This window comes from Podarcis gaigeae (genome assembly GCF_964106915.1).
Source record: "Podarcis gaigeae genome assembly, chromosome: 11".
Classification (NCBI taxonomy): domain Eukaryota; kingdom Metazoa; phylum Chordata; class Lepidosauria; order Squamata; family Lacertidae; genus Podarcis; species Podarcis gaigeae.
In genome coordinates, this window is record NC_139687.1 from 28613411 (window position 1) to 28633533 (window position 20123).

At 38.6% G+C, this 20123-nt stretch overlaps 1 protein-coding gene and 1 long non-coding RNA gene across 5 annotated transcripts in view; one reads left to right on the forward strand and one right to left on the reverse strand.

Moving 5' to 3' along the window:
- KIAA0825 overlaps positions 1-20123 on the forward strand; it is a 188878-nt gene that overhangs the window by 17959 nt on the left and 150796 nt on the right. For all 4 annotated transcript variants that reach the window (XM_083703117.1, XM_083703116.1, XM_083703118.1 and 1 more), the window contains 3 exons: positions 753-921; positions 6334-7009; positions 19014-19181. In XM_083703117.1, coding sequence (XP_083559243.1) covers positions 753-921; positions 6334-7009; positions 19014-19181 — 1013 coding nt within the window. The remainder of the gene's footprint in view (positions 1-752; positions 922-6333; positions 7010-19013; positions 19182-20123) is intronic.
- Positions 6358-14853, reverse strand: LOC310827385. Its single transcript, XR_014556325.1, has 3 exons — positions 7372-14853; positions 6591-6663; positions 6358-6490 (listed from the first exon to the last, which is right to left on the reverse strand). It is a non-coding gene; the product is annotated as an uncharacterized lncRNA (long non-coding RNA).

A 20123-nucleotide genomic window follows, 5' to 3' on the forward strand; every position in this document is an offset into this window, starting at 1 on the left:
TCACACCATTCAGAGTTGGAGTTAACTCTTTATTAGCAAAAAACATGATATTCACAGGGTTGACTGTCATTAGTGAGACCTAATGAACACAGCAGCTAATCCCCATTAGCTCTTACCCCATTAATCAGTTGACAAGACTGAAAGTCCCCACCTCCCCACAGCCGCGTAAGTCTCCTCCTCTGCTGGGCTTTTCCCAAGCAATTGGAAGCTGCACCTGTTGCTACTGCGCTTGTTTCAGCCCCCTTCTGGTTCTAGCAGATGGGAGGGAGGGGAGCGGAGCTTGTCTCCGCAGGAAAACACTGTGGCAAAGAATTCAGCCCCCAAATGGATTACATATTTGTAGAAAATGGTGTCAGTAATTACCAGCTGATTAAACCTGCCACCATTTTGTGACTGGCTTTGCTCCTGCACCACTGTTATATTACTAGTGAACTTCAGTAATTTCCTACCCCTGAGGGTAGAAAGGATAAAATAATCCCTGTTTTAGGAGTGATGGAAATTGCTGATACAAAGCACACACATCCAATTGTTTTTAAGGTGGTAAGGTGGTGATTAACCCTAACTGTATTATGACACGTGCACAGTGAGGCCTGCTCACCAGGACAGGCTTCTGCATTGAAAGTGTCCATAAAACTAAATTACTGTTAATATGGTAAATTAAAGTGTTATATAATATAATGCTATTTAATGTTGAATACTTTGCCGTAAATGATAAGTATTCATTTTTAATGTTTGCTTCTTTTCTACTTTAGCATGGAGCAGTGTCTTAAGGAGCTACAATCAGAAATAAATGAAACTTGTCCTGATGAATTGCTACAAGACACAACTGACTGCCTTCAGTGGTTAAATAATTGCAGTTTCAGCTCAATCAAGCCATCTTCAACCCCTCACAGAGAATTGATCAAGTTTCTCCAAACACTGGTAAAAATGCTGTTGTTTTATGCCATAGTTAAAAATTATTTTCTTTTATAAAAAAAATTTGAATATCATGCAATGCAGTAAGAAACAAACTAATTAAATGATAAAAAAGAAAAAGAAAGATAGAGTGAAGAAAATACAAATTCCTTTCTCAAACATTGATCTTAATCCTTGTCTCGCATTAAAGGGGGTGGATCCTCCCAGCTCACACCTCAGAGCTTCCCTTTCTTCTTCAAACCTCCCAGCCTTGGATATCTTCCCTTCCCTGCCTCTCACATAGGGTCCTTCACCAGCCATCAGCTTCATGTGTGCACAGTCCTCTTAATGATAAAAAATAATAAAAGAATGAGAAAAGAAAAAAGGGGAAAGTGGAAGGTATGAAAAATGCTTCTGCCACAGATTAGGATGAAGAATCAGCATGGGGAAGTTGGTGTCAGCAGCAGATCCCTGGACTGGCCACCTCTTCAAGCCTCCTTCCTGTGGTGCTTCTCCTGCCAGGCTGACTCTTCTAAGGGGTTAATGGGGTAGGGATTGAGATCTAGGGGGCAACAGGTAGGGTATCTGCAAGGTCAAGGGAGTGGGGTAGTTGGAGCTAGTGAGCCAGGGGTGCAGCCTCTGTTATTTAAATATTTTGTTATTGTTGATCTTAATGTGTTTAATTATATGCTTGTCGGGTGTCCCCCCCCCCCATTTTTTGCATTTTATATGTTTGTATTTTACTTGCCAAAGTTTGTGTTCCTCTTCATGCTGTTCATTTGCACAAGGCTTCTGTTTTCTGAAGGAAACCTTCTTTCCTCTTTTAGCTTCTTTGTCTTAGCTCATTAACCTTGTTGGCATCCTCTTGAAATTGGTGGTACTTTTCTTGATCTGCAGTAAAATTCTAGCTGAACTGTTATTATGGCTTTAAATAATCACAAGCATTTTAAAGAGATTGAACCATCTTGATTAAGTGGCCTGTAATTTCCTAGTTTGCTCCTCTCTTTATTACGTCATAAAAATTGGTATTATATTTAGCTAAAGACTAAACAATTAAAATGACTTTAAAACCATTAGTATAAAGACTTATTTTAGTGGCAATTTCTTTTTTTTTTAAGTAAACCTGTAATTTCACATTGAATTCCCGAAGAGCCCCTGTAGATGTCACTTGGATCCAGTGATTTGTTAATTTTCAAATTGTTAATTAGCCTAGAGCTTCAAATCTCATCACTTCTATTTGACTCATTTCTTCAGACATCTTCCTTGGAAAAAAAAATGATTCAGGCATGTGTAATTATCTTTTTTCTTCTGCAGTTGTTCAGCTATTTGATCCACTGTATACAATATACAAGACAGAATAAAAAGCATAGGTTTTAGTCACACACATATTGAAAGCTATTACTGAATTTATGTAATTAAGTTTTATTTACTGGCATTTGTTTAAACATTCTGAAATCAGTTAAATCAGAATTCTAGATTCTGAGTGGGTATCAGCTAATGAGTCCTGTCAATGGATGCTCCATGCAAGGACTGCCTCTTGCACAATGGGGCTGTCTCTCCTCTCCTCCTTCCATGCGCCCCCCCCCCTTAAATTGGCAGGAATCAGGAGAACCCATAGAACAGCACACCGGGGTGGGATCATTCCATCTGGCAATCCAAAATGCACTTTAGCACAACATTGAATTCATTCCACTGATAATATTTTTTGGAAAAATGAATATATTCCGATCTGTAATCCATCAAGATTAAATGTGTAAAGTGATCAGTTAAGAAGAGACAAGTACAAATATTCTGTAAGGTACTATGTAAATTCTTAGCCTGAAAATTCTAACACCTTAATAAAAATCAGTACAATTTTTGTTTGAACTGTGAGGAGCTTATTAAAGCATTTATAAAATTGTGGTATATTTGCAAATTAACTTGATTGTGTTTGGTTACCACCAATAAAATACACTCATAGGATATGTACAGTCTACTCTGAAAGAGCCTGTGTCCACCATTTTGGATACATTTCTTCCGATAGGCACCTGCAGCACTGTTTGAAGCCTTTTGAAACCTTGACTTTCAAATACAAAAGCCTGCCTTAACATAGGCAGTTTTCAAAAAGACTTTGAAATGGGAAACTAAGCTTGCAAAGCTTCAAAGCCAGCTGCAGGAACTCTTCTTTTAGGAGTACCAACTCCAAAATGGTGTGTGTAAACCACCTGGTGACCATTTTAGGGATGTATTTTCAATTTGAAAAGACTTTGAACACTGCTTAGGTTTAGGTAGGCTTTTGTAATTGAAAATATTTCTGTTTAAGCTTCAAAAGCAGCAGCACTTTCTTGTGGATGACATTTTTGGATTCATATTCCATAAGAAAGAAGCCCATTGGCTGGTTTGAAAGCTATTGAGCTTTTATGCTATCTTTAATAAAATAGCATATTTTACAATCTCATAGAAAGTTAAGATTGTTTAAATGTAATATTTCTCATAACTTCCTATATATCTTGAAGATTAGTAATTTCTGTGCTAATCTGCTCTAGGAATTGCAAAAATAGTGAGTGGATTAATTTGTATCTGTGCATTTGTATATTACGTACACAAATATGCCCTGTTATTTAAAATTATATTATTGTGAGTCCATGTGTAATATAATGCAATATTACACTATTCTCTCCTAGAGTGCAAATAAATATTGTACTTTGAGAAACCAATAGAGGGTTAAAAAAATCCTTTTTATTAAGACATATTACATGTATAACTAAACACAGTAATAAAATACATATAATGAAACAGAATTCAGGAAGAGGTTGTTAAACTTCTGGCACCACCCTGAGATCTTTAGATGAAGGATGGTATACAAACAAACAGCTTTCCTTCCTTTCAAAGTCCCTGGTGGGCATTGAACACTTTCAGGATGGCAACTGCTACCGCTGCTCCCAGGTAGAGCTATTCAGAATTACTTCTTCCTCTAAAAGAAACCACTAAAAGAAGTGCTCCTAGAACCTGATGTGTTTTGGGACTGGAGCGTGACAAGTAATCTGGGCTTTGTTTTATAGTTGAATTCATTTTTGAAGCCTTTGCAGAGTTTCAAGAGAGTGAATTTAAGCAACCTTTTTCAGCCGTGGGCCGATCCACCATCCCTCAGACCATGTGGTGGGCCGGACTATATTTTGAAAAAAAATAATGAACAAATTCCTCTGCCCCACAAATAACCCAGAGATGCATTTTTTAAAAAAGCACACATTCTACTCATGTAAAAACACCAGGCAGGCCCCACAAATACCCCAGAGATGCATTTTAAATAAAATGACACATCCTACTCATGTAAAAACACACTGATTCCCAGACTGTCCGCTGGCCAGATTGAGAAGGCGATTGGGCCGCATCTGGCCCCTGGGCCTTAGGTTGCCTACCCATGATTTAAGCTGTTGATGACACTCATGCACTTGTGATCTTCTCTAGTTTTGTCTGGGTATGGTGGGCTACTCCTTCTACAGGAGGAAGCAAACTGCATGGTTATGCCTTTGAGCTCCAAGAGGATCTCAGTGGTGTTCAATGCCCTATGGAGATAGAGGTTTATAGGTAGGAAATTTACATTTTCTCCCCTTGAGGAATCTTATTTTAATTCTAGAAAGCTTAAAGATACCTATGGCTAGTCATACAGTCCATAGACTAACTATTGTATGATTCACGTATAAACTAAAACAGTCAATTGTGAGTTAAATGAATTGTGTCCATTATTTTTTATTTTTGTTCAGCTGTCATAATCATGGAAATTGCTGTCAGCCATGTCTGTGATTTCCAAAACAACCCATTTTGTTTGTCTGCATTGCCAGGGGGCCAAGACTGCTTGCACCAGCAAAAAAGTACTACGTAAATCAGCTCATTTTCTTTAAGTTTTTCAGAAGCTCTTGAGAAACTTTATTTAATCCTTCTGCCCTAGTAGGCTGGAATTTTGCATTTATTCATCCATGTCTAATTTATTTAAGTTAGATTTATGCACATGTAAATGAGTTCATATTGAACTCCTAATATCTAGGCTCCATCCAGAACAAATGGGAAAGAATTCCATTTAGTTGTAGGAATTAGTCATAACTTACTTTTAAAAGTAAAATTCACATTTTTCTTCCAGTTTTCAAGGTAATTATGTTACCCAGCATAATATGAAATGTTCAACCTCCTTTCAGCCTTTTGTGTCCATAATAGGATGAAGTTGGACTATGAGAACAGTGACTACTGTAAACACTGTTACATTTAGCATTAGAACATTTGATCTTATAGAATTTCAAATGCATTTAAAAGTATATAAAATGTTAATCAGCCAAAGTCAAAGGCCTGAGGAACGTTTTCACCTGGCACCTAAATATATACAATCAAGGTGCTAGGCAGGCCTCCCCGGGGAGAGCATTCCACAAGCGGGGAGCTACCACAGAAAAAGCCTGTTTTTGTGTTGTCACCCTCTGGATCTCTTGTGTAGGAAACACAAAAAGAAGGGCCTCTGATGTTGATGATCACAGGGTCTGGGGCAGTTCATATGGGGAGAGGTGGGCCTTGAGGTATTGTAGTCCTGACATGTTTAAGGCTTTATAGGTCAAAATCGCCCCTTTGAATTGAGCCCAGCAACTACGTAGCCAGTGCAGCTGGGCCAGGATTCATGTACTATGCTCAGATTGTCTGGCCACCGCATTCTGCACTAGCTGAAGTTTCCAGACCATCTTCAGAGGCAGCCTTACGTATACTGTGTAACATCAACAACAACAATTTTATTATTTATACCCCGCCCATCTGGCTGGATTTCCCCAGCCACTGTAGGTGACTTACAGCATAAAAAATTGTAAAACATTAGACATTAAAAATTTCCAGATACAGGGTTGCCTTCAGATGTCTTCTAAAGTCAGATAATTGTTTATTTCCTTGGCATCTGATGGTAGGGTGTTCCAAAAGGCAGGCGCCACTACTGAGAAGGCCCTCTACTTGGTTCCCTGTAACCTCAGTGTCTGGGCTGAATGATGGGGGTGGAGATGTTCCTTCAGGTATACTGTGTTGCAGGTGCTGCAGTAATCTAACCTAGTTGCAGTAATCTAACCTAGAAGTTACCAGAACATAGAGGTTAGGCTATCCCTGTCCAGATAGGGGTACAGCTGGACCACCAGCTGAAGCTGATGGAGCCTCAAGTGACAGCAGATGATCCAGAAGTACCCCCAAAGCTCTGAAGGTGAATTTTTAGAGGTGAATTTTTAGAGGTGTATATTATTTTATTTTTTGATACTAAACTTCCTGTGTGTTAACACAGAGACTAAGGTTTTACATGCCAACAGACTTTATTAGAGGACTTACATAAATGTATGCAGGTGTGTGTAGATATTGTGGTTTATGGTATCATTATGGTATCATTGTTTACTTTAAATGGAGTCATTCACATAACTTAGCATATTGTTATTTATTTTCTCTTAGCAAAGCTTACTGAAGGATGAACAAAACCAAGAAGAAACTATTCTTCACTTTCTTCTTGATCTCTCCAGTCAATGTGGTGTCTTATTTCCCTGTACTCCAAGTGGGACATCTTTTGAGTTTATATCCAGTGCTTCCCTTCATGGTGTTGAAGATGATTCTGCAATGGATACACAGTATATTTGGGATGATGTAAGATTACATCTTCGGCGCTTCTTAGTAAACCAGCTGCAAAATCATAATGAAACAAAAACTGGTACCTTACAACAGCAACTGCAGTTTAAAACTCGGTGTCTACAGCAGCTTTTATTTCTATATCCTGAGGCAGAAGTTCTGGAGAAGTATCAAAAAATGCAGAATAAATTGGTTAGTGATCTTTTACAGAAATGTGTTCTAGAAAGCATGGGTGAAACAAACTTTGAAAAGATGGTTCATGGTTATGAAAACTCAATTCCTGCATTGTGTGCAATGATAAAAGAAGATTTCTATGTACTGAGCGCAATTATTGACCCTTCTTCAACACTGAAGTTTATTAATGAAACTTATTTGGATACCATCACGGAAGAAATGACCGTTCTTCTTGAAACACTTTGTGAGCTTCAGTTTAAGGAAAATGCATTACATGGTGTTAAAGCAAGCAAGAACTCAAAGAAACACAGAGGAGTACCTCATGTTGGGGGTTAGTGGCATTTTTTTCCATGAATTGTCTTAATTGTTTTTATCCTTTCGTTTATCTTAATTAATTATTAGTTATTAGTTATTTAATTATCTTAATTATCTTAATTGTTTTTATCCTTTCATTTCTCATACATGTGTCTCATACATGTCCAGTGAAGGACATAAGTACATGAATACGGTAGCCACAAACCCTCAATGGCAAGGCTTAAGCAACATCCATCTATATTCTTCTATTCCCAATTGTAGGCTGTGTTTGTCTGCTTGAGTGTAGGCAGATCATAGAGATAAACCCATGACAATTTGCTTCAAGTTACTCCCCCTCTTGTCTTCTTGTGAGCAAAGGAACTGGACATACTTTGTTACCTTCTTACTAGTGCAAATTAGGTCATGTTGGGGTGAGCAGGGGTGAGGCAGCTTCGGAGATTTGGGCAGTTCTTATCCTTTCATGTTTGCATCTGAACAGCCAGGTGCAAGAGGAGGATTTGGAGGTAAGCCTCTTTCTAAGCATCCTGCAAAAAAGAAAAGTGAACTGTTTGTTTATTGTGATGAGGTTGCTCTGTTCTTCCACAAGAAGCTTGGGTTTTTTCACTGCTGGGTGCACAGAAATGCAATGATCTGCTGCTTTCAAGAAGGAAGGGGCAGGGGGGGGGGAGGAAGAGAAACTATGGGCCAGATGAGAGACCACAAGGAGCCAGATCTAGCCTGAGGGAGGGACTGTCTTAAACTGCAATAGCCCTTTTACTTAAATATTAGTTACGCTTTTTAAACAAGGACTTAATCTTGAACTTAGTTTTTAAATAGCTGATAGGTATTGTGTTCTAAAATACGTCTTCTGAAAATGCCATCAACAGATAAGGCAATGGATGAGACACATTGCAGATGAGTTCAGAGAGTCTGTATTATTTTAACTTCATTTTCATTAAAATAATATTTATCTTATTATAAATAATAATATTTATCTTACTACCTCAGGGCTCTGTCCTCTCCCCCATGCTTTTTAACATCTATATGAAGCTCTGGGGTTGGGCTGGGTGTTCACCTCTCATTTAGATTAGAACTAGTGAAGGTGGTGAAGGTCCTGTGCGAATGTCTGGAGGCAGTTGGAGGATGGATGGCAGCTAATGGATTGAGGCTGAATCCCAGTAAGACAGAAGTACTGTTTCTGGGGGAGAAGGGCAGGCAACTGTGGGGGACTCCCTGGTTCTGAATGGAGTAACTGTGCCTCTGAAGGACCATGGAGTGCAGCCTGGGAGTCATTTTGGACTCACAGCTGTCCAGACGGCTGTCTACCAATTCCATCTGCTACCCTGGGTGAGACCCTACCTGCCTGCTCACTGTCTCACCAGAGTGGTACATGCCCCCACTTGGACTACTGCCATGCACTAAATGTGGGGCTTACCTTTGACGGTGACTCGGAAACTACAACTAATACAGAATGTGACAGGTAGACCGGTGACTGGGAGTGGCTGCTGGGACCATATAATACCGGTCTTGAAAAACATACTACATTGATTCCCAGTATGTTTCCAAGCACAATTCAAAGTGTTGGTGCTGACCTTTAATGCCCTAAATGGCCTTGGCACTATATACCTGAAGGTATTTTAAATGGTTGCATTTTCATTCATTTAGCTTCTTTTTATATTACCAAGATATTTGTAACCAAATTTTGTATTCTCTTTCATGACATTACTTGGGCATTTAATGATAACTAGGCAGAAGAATACTGATTAAAAATGACAAACAATTTTATTTATTTTTATTATTTATTAAATGTGTATACCACCCAAGGCAGTTCACAACAGACAAATACAAAATGAAAATACACAATACATAATAAAACCAAAATGAAATTAAAACAAACCAATAACTCCCCTTCCACAAACACATTTAAAAAACCATAGAATGTTAATCATCTGAACACTTGGTTGAAGAAAAACGTTTTCATCTGGCACCTAAAGGTATGCAATGAAGGTGACAATAGTCACATGAACTAGGCCATAGGTTCCTTATGCAGCATGTATTTTATCAAGAAGAAAGTCAGAATTAATTAACACAGTGACAAATCACAGCTGATGTACTAAGTTTGTTGCACTCCCCTGAGCCGCAGTGGAACTGATGAGCACAGTTAGAATCAGTTAGAATCAGACATAGAAAAGAATAACATTTACCTGGATGTTACCAGAGGGCGGTACCTTGTTCCATCAGTGCAAGGATTTTTGCTTGTGGAATTGAACTCCCTTCCCCCTTTCCCTCCCCATAAGTACCTTGTGTCATCCCACAAACTACCCCAGCATTGGGGTAAACCTCCGAACAGATTTAAGGAGTGTACAGGGATAGGAGAGGGGAGGAAGTTCTGCTGTGCAAGCAGAAATCCTTGCTCTGATGGAACAAGTTAGTTGCATACTGTCCATAATTTATGTTAACTTTTACTGGCAACATTTTATAATATTATAACTGTGTCTGAAATATAGTGTATGGCTTGGGAATATAAGGATGAATTCTAAATAAATAATGAAACAGAGGCTTGAAAGTTTCCTATCTATAATACCCTAGGGCCACATACAGTATTTGTTTCTAGAGGCAGCATGACACTTTAAAAATATTGCAAAAGAATTAAGCTTGCTACTTTTAAATTTATAGTAGGGGGTATGATGATACTAGCTAAGTTACCGAAATATCAATTGAGCTGAAGAAATTTCAAAGCTGCTGGCATGTCCAAAAGCCTTACTGTTGCTTCAAATCAGTTATTAATCCCATAACGTGAAGCTCAACAGTAGAATTTCATTATTGACCCCTATTATATTTAAAAGATGACTTCTTAAAGGCTTTCTTATTCTTGCACGTATTATTTGAAAGAAACAAAATATTAGATGTATTAATATTTGTCATTTAAATATCTATTTTTACAGATGCATTTTTATTTTTGCTTATGTAATGTCTATTTGAATCCTGCAAAAGTTACAAAGATTCACGTCTGTGATTTGATTTTCTTATGCACACTCTGCAAACAAAAAAGCAATATAAATTTTGAACATTTTTTCATTTGGTAAGAATATTTCCAATTAGGAAACACTAATTATTTTCATCTCAAAGCTTCCTTTGCACACCTGGGTGTTCTTCCTAAGGGTGAAAAGAACATTTAACTCACCATGCCCCCTAATTATTGCATTCTCCTCCCAAGTATAAAAGATGAAAGTGATTTACTCTTCAATCCATTTTCTTTTGAGCGGTCAAAGGTCAGTCTGAGATTTATATATTAGAGTAGTCTCTTTAATAAAAGAGTGTGACAAAGAAGTTGAGAGGGAATTATTAAGTTGGTTTTTCTTAGGAACATACAGTAGTGTGTAAAGGAAATAATAGAGGGCTATGAACGTCAAAAGAAGGAGGACTTCTAAAAGGTCTCCTGAAGAGGTTCCTAAGGCTCCTACAGTATTGTTTGACAAGGAAATTGATACATGACTCTTTACGCGACTCTTTTCAACACACACAAGCTGTCTCCTGAGCAGAATGTAATTAGATGCTCCTTGGTGAGATACCATTAAGTTGTGGGGCATTTTGTATACCTTCATTAGTGTGAGGCTTAGTTAGCTTTATGATTTTTATTTTTTTTTAAAGAAATGGCTCATTAATTTTTTTGTGCAGGTTACGTTGGTTTCTGTGAGAAAGTAATATTTAAATATATAGGTCTTGATGCATCAACCCTGCCCCACATTTATATGTTCACTTAGCATAGGTTTCTATTTCCCATGTTGTGCACTCTCTCTCTCTCTGTGTGCAATAAAAAAGTATAATTGGTTTTATTTAATTTGCAGCAATCATTTTTTTAATAGACAATGATCTTAAACATTCATGCTTACTAAAGCATTCATAATGTTTCCATAAACCAGAGATTTTCAACCTTTTTGAGTCCACAGCTCACTTGACCAACTACATTCTTTCTGTGGCACCCCTATGGGGCTCAGGAGCCCAGTTATGTCACCCCTTGCCTGCAGAGCTAGCAGCCTCTCACCCTTTGTTGAATACCCTCCTTTGTGGAGTATTCCCTCAGCCTCCTCTCCTCTTCCCTCTCCTTGGGAGTCCTCTGGGGAGTCGCTACTATTGTCCCTGGTCCCTGAGCTCCCCCCCCCCCCGCCCCAAAGAGAGGTGCCTTCTCACACTGCTCCACAGAGGCCTGGGACTTGTCTGTCCATTACCAACAGCTAGGACTAACTGGCTGGGCTCCCTTACCTGCTTGCTTGCTTACTCGGAGGCTGCTTCAGCTTCTGGCAACCAGCACCCCCTGAGGCACCATTTGCCTTCAGAGCTTGTAGCCAGGGCAACTGCAACAAACAGCCGTGCAAGCCTTTGGGAGGCAGAGACACAAGAGGGCATCAGAGGAGGGTGGGCAGGGAAGAGGCCAGTGTTGCCTGCGACTCCCCAGATCATCATTCAAGGCACCCCAGGGTGCCAGGGCACACTGATTGAAAATTACTGCCATAAACCATACCCTCCAGCATCTTGAGTCCCAGAACTTGGACATGTATCTTCCCACCCATGCTCCTGTGTGAGTCATGATGTGAGATTATGTAACACATAATATTTCCTTTTTTCAGGGCCATGCTTTACATTGCCCAAAACGTGTTTTGGGGAGTTGCATGAGATTGCAGCCCTACAAAACCTGCATTTTTCAGGGTGAGATCTCTGTCTGAAATCGCATGAGGTCACAGCATCCAAAATGGCCACCCTGCTCTCACATGAGAAAACAGGATGTCCATAAAGCTCCAGATTGTCCTCAATGCTATTTAACAGCTATATGAAACTGTAATAAGAAAAACTATCTTCCTGATTACTTGTGTGCCCTCCATAATTTTGCCGATGTTCTGTACCCATCAGTTTGCTTTTGAATTGTAATATTGTTCCTGAATATCAGCAAGGGTTTCTAGAAGACTTGTTAGTTCACATTTATTTCCACTAGCCTTTTGAAAGGCATGGCTAGTGAGATTTTTTTATTTCTTTGAATAACAAACCCATGTCACCTCAGACTCTGCTTTTGAAACACCTCTCATCTTCAAAAGAAGCTTGCCATGTGGCATGGCAGCTGCTGTTCGGGAAACACATGCTCAAAGCCCTCTTGAGCGCCTGGAACTAATTGTACTGTTCTTTGGATTCCAGCCTATATTTTCACTGATAGAGTTTATGAAACATAGTGCTTTATGATTAGTGGTTCCCTTAAAAGTGACTTGTGTCATCTCTTACTGGGTTTCTTTGCAGTTCATAGTAATAAGTATGAAATACAGAACATGCATATTTTGTGCATGTTTTCCATGATTGGCGATCTTTCATAGGCTTTTATAATTTTGACATGATGAAGTATTGGGCACACAGATACATATCTAGAATTACAAGTAGGAAAGTATATACTTCTTTTTATTTTGAGAGGAATAGTGTAAACTGCAAAGTGTAGGCTGGTTGCTTGGTTTCATTTGAATCTATTATCCCTGCCCCTCAAGATATTTTCATATCCCTAGATTGTAGCAGAGCAAAAGGGAACTGAGAAGCTGGCCACTTTTTTTTAAGCCTTAAACACTTTGATAATGGTTTGCATCCTTGTGGTTTCCCCTAGTGTACTGATAGTTCTTTATGATTCTGTCATTTTCAATCAGCAAAAAGTACATGTGATCAGTATATCTGATAAACTTGTCAATGCCTTTTTAAAACAGGATTCCCCAATCTATTCTATTCAGCCCCCTTCTTCATCATTTCAAGTATAATCTTGATAAGACGGAGATATGTAACAGACAGCTGTGTATAGCTAGCTCAGACTACAACTAATTTGTGCAGGAAAAAATTAAATCAGGAGGTAAATTATTTCATGATTGCTCATTCCCAACAGAGTTGGGCATCATTCTGAAGAAAATATCAAATAATTGGTTTCAGGCCGTGTCAGACACATGCAATTCCCTTCACTAATGGCTGTGTGAGGTAGCACCAGGCCTCAGGGGTCACAAAAGAACTGGAATAGCTTACTGCTAGGCACAGCAATAGAGAGACAGTGCACATAGGAAATGAAGTGGCAATAAGTGCAATCCATAGGGGAAATGTGCTTCACTTGGAGTTTAATATATTGGCTCAGAGTCTGGCAGTAAGCCATGCAACAATTGTTTACCTTTTTGTTAGCATCTGCATCTGTTCTGTTTTGTAAACAGCACTTAAACTCCGTCCGTAAATGCTGGAATCAATAACAACTGTTAAGGGATTTCCTTCCTTTTTCATATTTTATAACAAATGCAATCTACAAACAATGTTTGCCTTAGATTAACAAGGAGCAGACATTAACAAGGTCAAAGGGATTTGCTTGTGAACATTTTATAGCTTCTTGGATGTGCAGTAATTATATCTGCAATTTGAACATATCCTGTTACCTAGTCAAATGTAACTGTTTTGAAAACTGCTGGTGTATAGTAATGAAGCAGATTTTAAGTACCTTAAGTTCTGTGCATGAAAAACTGCTGGCATTCTAGTACTTTAGGTTGAAACAGTATTGCAGCTGCTATTCAGAAATACACCTTTTGAATTCATAGGTGTTTCTTATGCATCTAACATTTAATGCATTAGTATTGGGTTGCAGTCTTGCACATACAGGCAGCTTAAATCCCACCTAAGTCATTTGTTTGCAAAACGTAATATTTTAAATCTACAGCTGTAGTACCATTAACAGTGTTCTAGTATAAAATGAACGAGGGCTGATCATGTCTAGCGTGTATAAAGTGAATACAGCATTATAGAAAACATGTGGAAGCATAATCTTCTTCTTTGGTTTAAAAGAGACTATGCAGATGATGGATGACTTAATTGTAAAGTGACCATTAGCTTTGGCATCACAAAAAGATTGATATAACTGAGAGCACAAAAACCATTGTCATTTGTATTTTTGCTTATAAATCCCCATTCAGTGTTTTGAATATTTATATAGCAAATAATTGCAATTATATTTTTTGCCAAATATTAGCTACATGCTGAGAGCATTATAATCATTTAAATATAATGTGCAATTGACCTTTGAAAAATCTTTGGCCAGAATCCAAAGAATGGAAAGATGTGTATGTATGGCATTGAACTATATGTGGGGCTGGATCTTTGTTTTGTTTCCCTTTTCACTGTGGATGTTCTAATTGCTGAAAATCAAATCTGCTTTTTAAAGTTCAAAATCAGTTTGTTTCATGGGCAGTAAGAACTACTGTGGAGAAAGGTGCGCTGCTGCTGTTTTGTGTGGTTCCCTCACATGCATGCAATCTCAGCTTTCTCATGCTCACCCGATAATAATGGGTTGGTCAGGATTTCTTTTCAACAGCTGACAGAATTATCAGAATATTGCCCACAGAGCTGCTGTGAAAGTTGGTCCTTTCTCTTTTCAGTGATGCAAAGAAAATGTGTTTTTTTGTAGGTTTCCCCCCCATGTGTTTCTCACAAAAATGGGTAGTGCTAATCTTTTTGTTGTCGTACCCTACCTGTTTGGGTTATTAAATTCTACTTATATTGTGTGATCTGACTGCCCTAGAGTAGACCTACATCTGTTTTTGCGTAGCCAAGTAGTTTGATTTGTTTGTCCCTACAGCTTCTGAAATGCTATTCCCAAATGCTATTCACAATAGGCCAAAGAGCCTCACTACTCTCAACTAATGAAGCGTGATGGAAAGGGAAAAATAAATATTAAGAGGGATCTTTCACAGGTTAACAGTGCAATTGTATCCATACCTACTCAGAAGAGCAAACCTTATTCAATTGAATGGGACTTACTCCCAGGCAAGTGTTTATAGGATTATAGCAGGCTTAATTTCTTTCACTGAAGTTTAGAATGTAATCTAGAAGTGCATGTGGAAATAAAAACAAAACGTAAAAGCAATTTGAGGCTTGTGGCACCTTTGAGATTTATTTTTGCATGAGCATTTATGAACTTTTACCAGACGTTATAAGCATCAGTCAGGCATTCTGACAAATTTCACTTTCTAATGTGTGGATGAATTAAATGTTACTATTCAAGAATATAAATACAACAGACAGTCATTCTGACATATTAAGCACGCGCACACACACACACACACACACACACACACAATAAATACTTCAATGTAAAACACATTAAATTGCAGTCACTCACTGACAGGATCTATCCCAAATCACATTGAGACTTTAGAGCTCAGAGGTCAACAGTCAACATTATTTTCTCACTGTACCAGCTGCAGGATAAATGCAGAGAACAGAGATGCCCATTGGACATTGCCTTCATTTACCTGACAGAGGTCTTGGATATCATCAGCCATAAGAGACTCTTCTTCACACTGCTCAACAAGAAAGGATATCCATCTAAGCTTCACAATATGATATTGTCCTTCCAGGAGAACATGTGTGGCACCATTCTGTATGATGGTGAATCCTTGGATGCCTTCCCTATAAAGAGTGACATGTAGCAGGGCTGTGTTCTTGCCTCAACTCTCTTTGACAAATTCTTCTCCTTGGTGCTTTCATATACCTTCAGCTCGACTGAAGATGGTATGTATTTTCATTCAAACAGTAACGGAGTTCTGTTCAACCTGGCACATCTCTGTGCCAAAACAAAAGTGTGGCAGATCTTCATCCGAGAGATGCTTGCAGATGACACAGTCTTGACAGTGTACTCCAAGGAAGGTCTACAAAGACTCATCAACCATTTTGCCCAAGCTTGCAGGGAGTTTGGCATTAACACCAGCATGACAAAAACCAACATCCTGGGTCAGGACATCACCAGCACTCCACACATCAGCATTGGTGACCACAAGCTTGAGATGGTAGACAATTTGGTCTCCCAGGGTTCCACCATAATCAGCAACCTCTCAATTGATGCTAATCTGGACAAGAGTATTGGCAAAGCAGCTACAGCAATGGCTAACCTCTCCAAAAGGGTTTGGGAGAATGTGATGCTAATGACCAATACCAAGATGAAGTTCTGCCAGGCTTGCATGTTGAGCATGCTACTTTATAGAAGTGAGTCATGGGCAGCTTACAACTGCAAGACCCGATGTCTCAATGCCTTCCAAATGCTTAGCATCAAGAGGAATTTGGGCATCACGTGGCAGGACAGAATCTCAAACGAAGATGTCCTCTCCCAAGCCCACATTCCCAGTATGTTTGCACTCCTGTCTCAGCAATGTCTCTGCTGGCTTGGTCATGCCCACAGAATGGAAGATGGCAGGATCCCCAAGGATGTGTTCTACAGGGAGCTGGCTTATACAAGTCTTTATTTGGCTTGTTAATATTTGCTCATTAGCAAACTTCCTTGTTTCCCTTTTCTATTTATTTAAACTGAACAGATAGTCTCTCTTTTCACTCAAATTTATTATCTGCGTTATTCAGTGTGAAAATGACAGAGTGACTTAGAGTGACAGCATATTTATGTGATTTGAACTATTAAAATAGAAAAGGGTGTATTTGATTTAATCAGTCTGCTATTTTCACTACAGAGATTTTCTACATTTAAAATGTTTTTATTAACTGCCTTGAAAATGAGTAAAAATGTTAAAATAAATACTCTTCAAATAAAAAGAAAATCAGGGTAGTATCCAGTGTTTTGCTGGTTTAAGAGACTTGACCTATTGGAACAGAACTTGCCCCTCCTCTCCCCTGCATGCTCTCAAAAGCACCTCCAGAGGGTCAAGGCACCCTCTGCAGATGTTGGGGGGCTCACAGGGGGAGGAGAGGAAACTGCCAGTGGAACCCCATTAGCAATGCTTGGGATACAACCCAAAGAGTTTAAAACAGTTGATAGTATAACATAGCTGCAGAAATCATTAGTAATTTATATGCTGAAGTGCTGATTTTAACTTACTTTCTTCCCTGGAAGTTGGTTGTGTGTGGTTTTTTTAAGGACTTTGAAAGAAAGAAGTGAGAACAATGCAAAACAGAATGAAGCACCTTCCTGTGTCAACTAAGTTGACTTTTCTGTTCTGGTGGTATTTAGAATACGCATGATCTTTATTTACACACACACACACACACACACACACACACAACATGCCATAGCCAAAGTCATTAATAAGGTATAACAAATATTTCAGTACTTGCAGAATGTAAATTCTGGGCTGCAGGTAGCTAAGTCTTAGTGCTGGAATTACAAGTTTCAGCAGGAGTAAGAACAGAGTCTAGACCATGGGTAGGCAAACTAAGGCCTGGTGGTTAGATCCGGCCCAATCACCTTCTAAATCCGGCCCACGGAGGTCCAGAAATCAGCGTGTTTTTACATGAGTAGGATGTGTCGTTTTATTTAAAATGCATCCCTGGGTTATTTGTGGGGCATAGGAATTTGTTCCTTTTTTCTTTTCTTTTTTCAAAATATAGTCTGGCCCCCCACAAGGTCTGAGGGACAGTGGACTAGCCCCCTGCTGAAAAGGTTTGCTGACCCCTGGTCTAGACAGAAAGCTGTGGCAGATCTCATGAAAGAACTAAGACAAAGTTGAGGAATAATTAGATCCATATATTGCACAAGTAGGGGCAGTTCAGAGATGGCAGCCAATTTAGGGAGGCAGAAATGTAGTTAGATAAATAAAAATAAAGGAAGACAGGAGAGAAGCAGGTATAGTGAGCCCAGAACATAAACTGGCAAGTTAGAACACTGGAGCCTGCAGAGAAAAATATTGCTTTGACTCCCTCTAATTTTAGTTTTGAGTGGCTATCCTCAAGAGGCAGCAGTGTACATGTCAGAAAATTTCTGGACAAAGTCCTCATTTAAACTTGATTGGGAATCAAATATTGAGGCCTTCTCCTCCTCTCTTTTGGGAAACATTTTAAGCTAAATCCCAGGCTGGATCTAGACACATCAAAGAAGCGTTTCAGTTAAACACGTTGTAAATTTACACAGGGAAATCTGGTAGGGAAAAATGGTACTCCACAGCACTATCTGGTGATACAGTGTTATATCGCATATACAACGCATATATATTGCTTTTTCTTTACCAATCTACCTGAATCCCCAGATGGAAGCAGAAAGTGCTGTAAGAATAATAGCATTTATATACATTGGTTGTTAGCTTCACTTTCTCTTCTTACTGTAATCTCGACTAACAAAATATAAATGCATAACTCAGAGCGGGAAATCCCTCAAAAATCAATTATTTATCATTTAATAATTGACTCCATCCTTTTGCAGGAACTGAGTTGCCACCACCAAATAACTTCTGATCCTGATCCACATAGATTTCACCAACCACATAGACAGAACTTCATCCTTGCTTTTGGGTTCATTTACAAAACTTTTAATGGACAGGATTTTAATTTTCATATGAGTATAGAGTTACTTACTGAATGCACCGCAGCAATGCTTCTCAAGGTTACACAGTACTAAATTACAGTTGCGAGATTCCAAATCTACAGAAAGGATCACAGCTGGCATATCAGATGTTATCTCTTGAGCCTCCAGAAGCCACATACTGGTTACAGAAAGAATTCTACATGGATATACTTGAATAGGAAACCTCACTATCCCCATTTTGCCTGGATTCAGTCTCCATCTACTTGCTTTCATTCAATCAATCTAAGAGGGGCCCTAGAAAGTTATTCTAGGCTGTGATCTGTGTCTATGTAACTTTCGAAAATAAAAAACAGAGCTGGGTTTCTTTAGCATATTAACATCTCACCCCAGATCTTTGGATAATTTATTCCAATGATTTCATAGATGCTCAACTGTTGAACAGTATCAATGACAATATACAACTTTGTTGTACATCGTAAGACAATTCTTGTGGATTTGAGAAATCAACACTAATTTTATGAACTTGCCTGGTTAAGAAAAACAGACCCTTCTCAGAGGCATCAAAAAGTTTTAAATTGTTATCTATAGTGACCTACATTTCATACAAGTATTCTTTATATAGACATCATTTTTAGTAATGTTTATGTAGGAGATAATATATATCACATCTTATGTATTTTAGTGCATTTATATACATATGCTACAATATATTGTATGAAATTAATTTCTCCCACTTGTTTTGCAGCAGCTCAAGAATGTTCTAGAAAAGGGAGAAACTTCTGTTTGACACTACATCAACTCAGATGTCTTTCTGAGCTTATAAAGCTTTTTTTGTTGATGGAAGAAAAGGTTGAAGAACTATCTTCAGAAATGCTGTTATTACCATGTTTTTCTGAGAACAGAAATGTTCAAGGTAATGTACATTTCCCCCACTTACCTTATTTTTCCTTCAAAAGAATTGCCTTGTGGAAATTCAGTAGATAGAATAATTGGGATGAGAAAATAACATACCTCTTTATCACTCCCGTAATGTCAACTTACTCTGGAGTCTTTTGAAATATTTTTTCTCACTTTTTTCATCATTAACATAAACATGAGCTTACTAGCTATAAGATGATGGAAGATTTAATAACCGCCCAAAATTATAATTAGTTTATTGCTCAGAGTGGGGAGATCTGGGTTGAAAGTGTGTTTTAGGAAGCAGCAAGTCATTGGGAGGGGCAGCAGTATTTTTTGCAGGGCTTATGCCAGAAGGAAAGACCTATTAGTAACCTGCTAATCTGGAAGCAATATAGAAGTGCAATGGCAGAGTACTTTGGATGGTGCCACCATATTTCTTGCCAAGGTATTGCACTTCATATCAACTAGGCTACTTTGTCTGTGGGCTGTGGGCTGGGTTTTCTCAGCATGGAATAAATTGGAGCCCTGTACTATTTTTATATTAGCATTATACTGAAGTTAGTTAGACAAATGAAAAAATTGACAGTAGAACAGAAAGTTTAGTTTTTCTTTGTTCAGGATATCATGCGGAACCTTTAGATTTGATGTACAGAACATTTGTAAAGCTCCATCAAAAATAAAGTGGTCCTTTGAGAAGTTCCTCATATTTTATTTTATTTTGCCAGAGGTGGTATCGTGAGTTTCAGCTAAGCCAGAAGGTTTCTTGGCCATCATTTTTTTCCCCTAGACCCAGCGATGACAAAGAGCAATGGCTGCATAAATTGGATGTAAGAAGAACACTTAGGGTTTATCTCAGAAAAATCAAAGATTTCAGATCTTCTGACAGATTGTTTGTACTCTTAGGGGGTCTTAAGAGGGGTCAAATGGCTTCTAAGAGTTCCTTAGCTAGATGGTT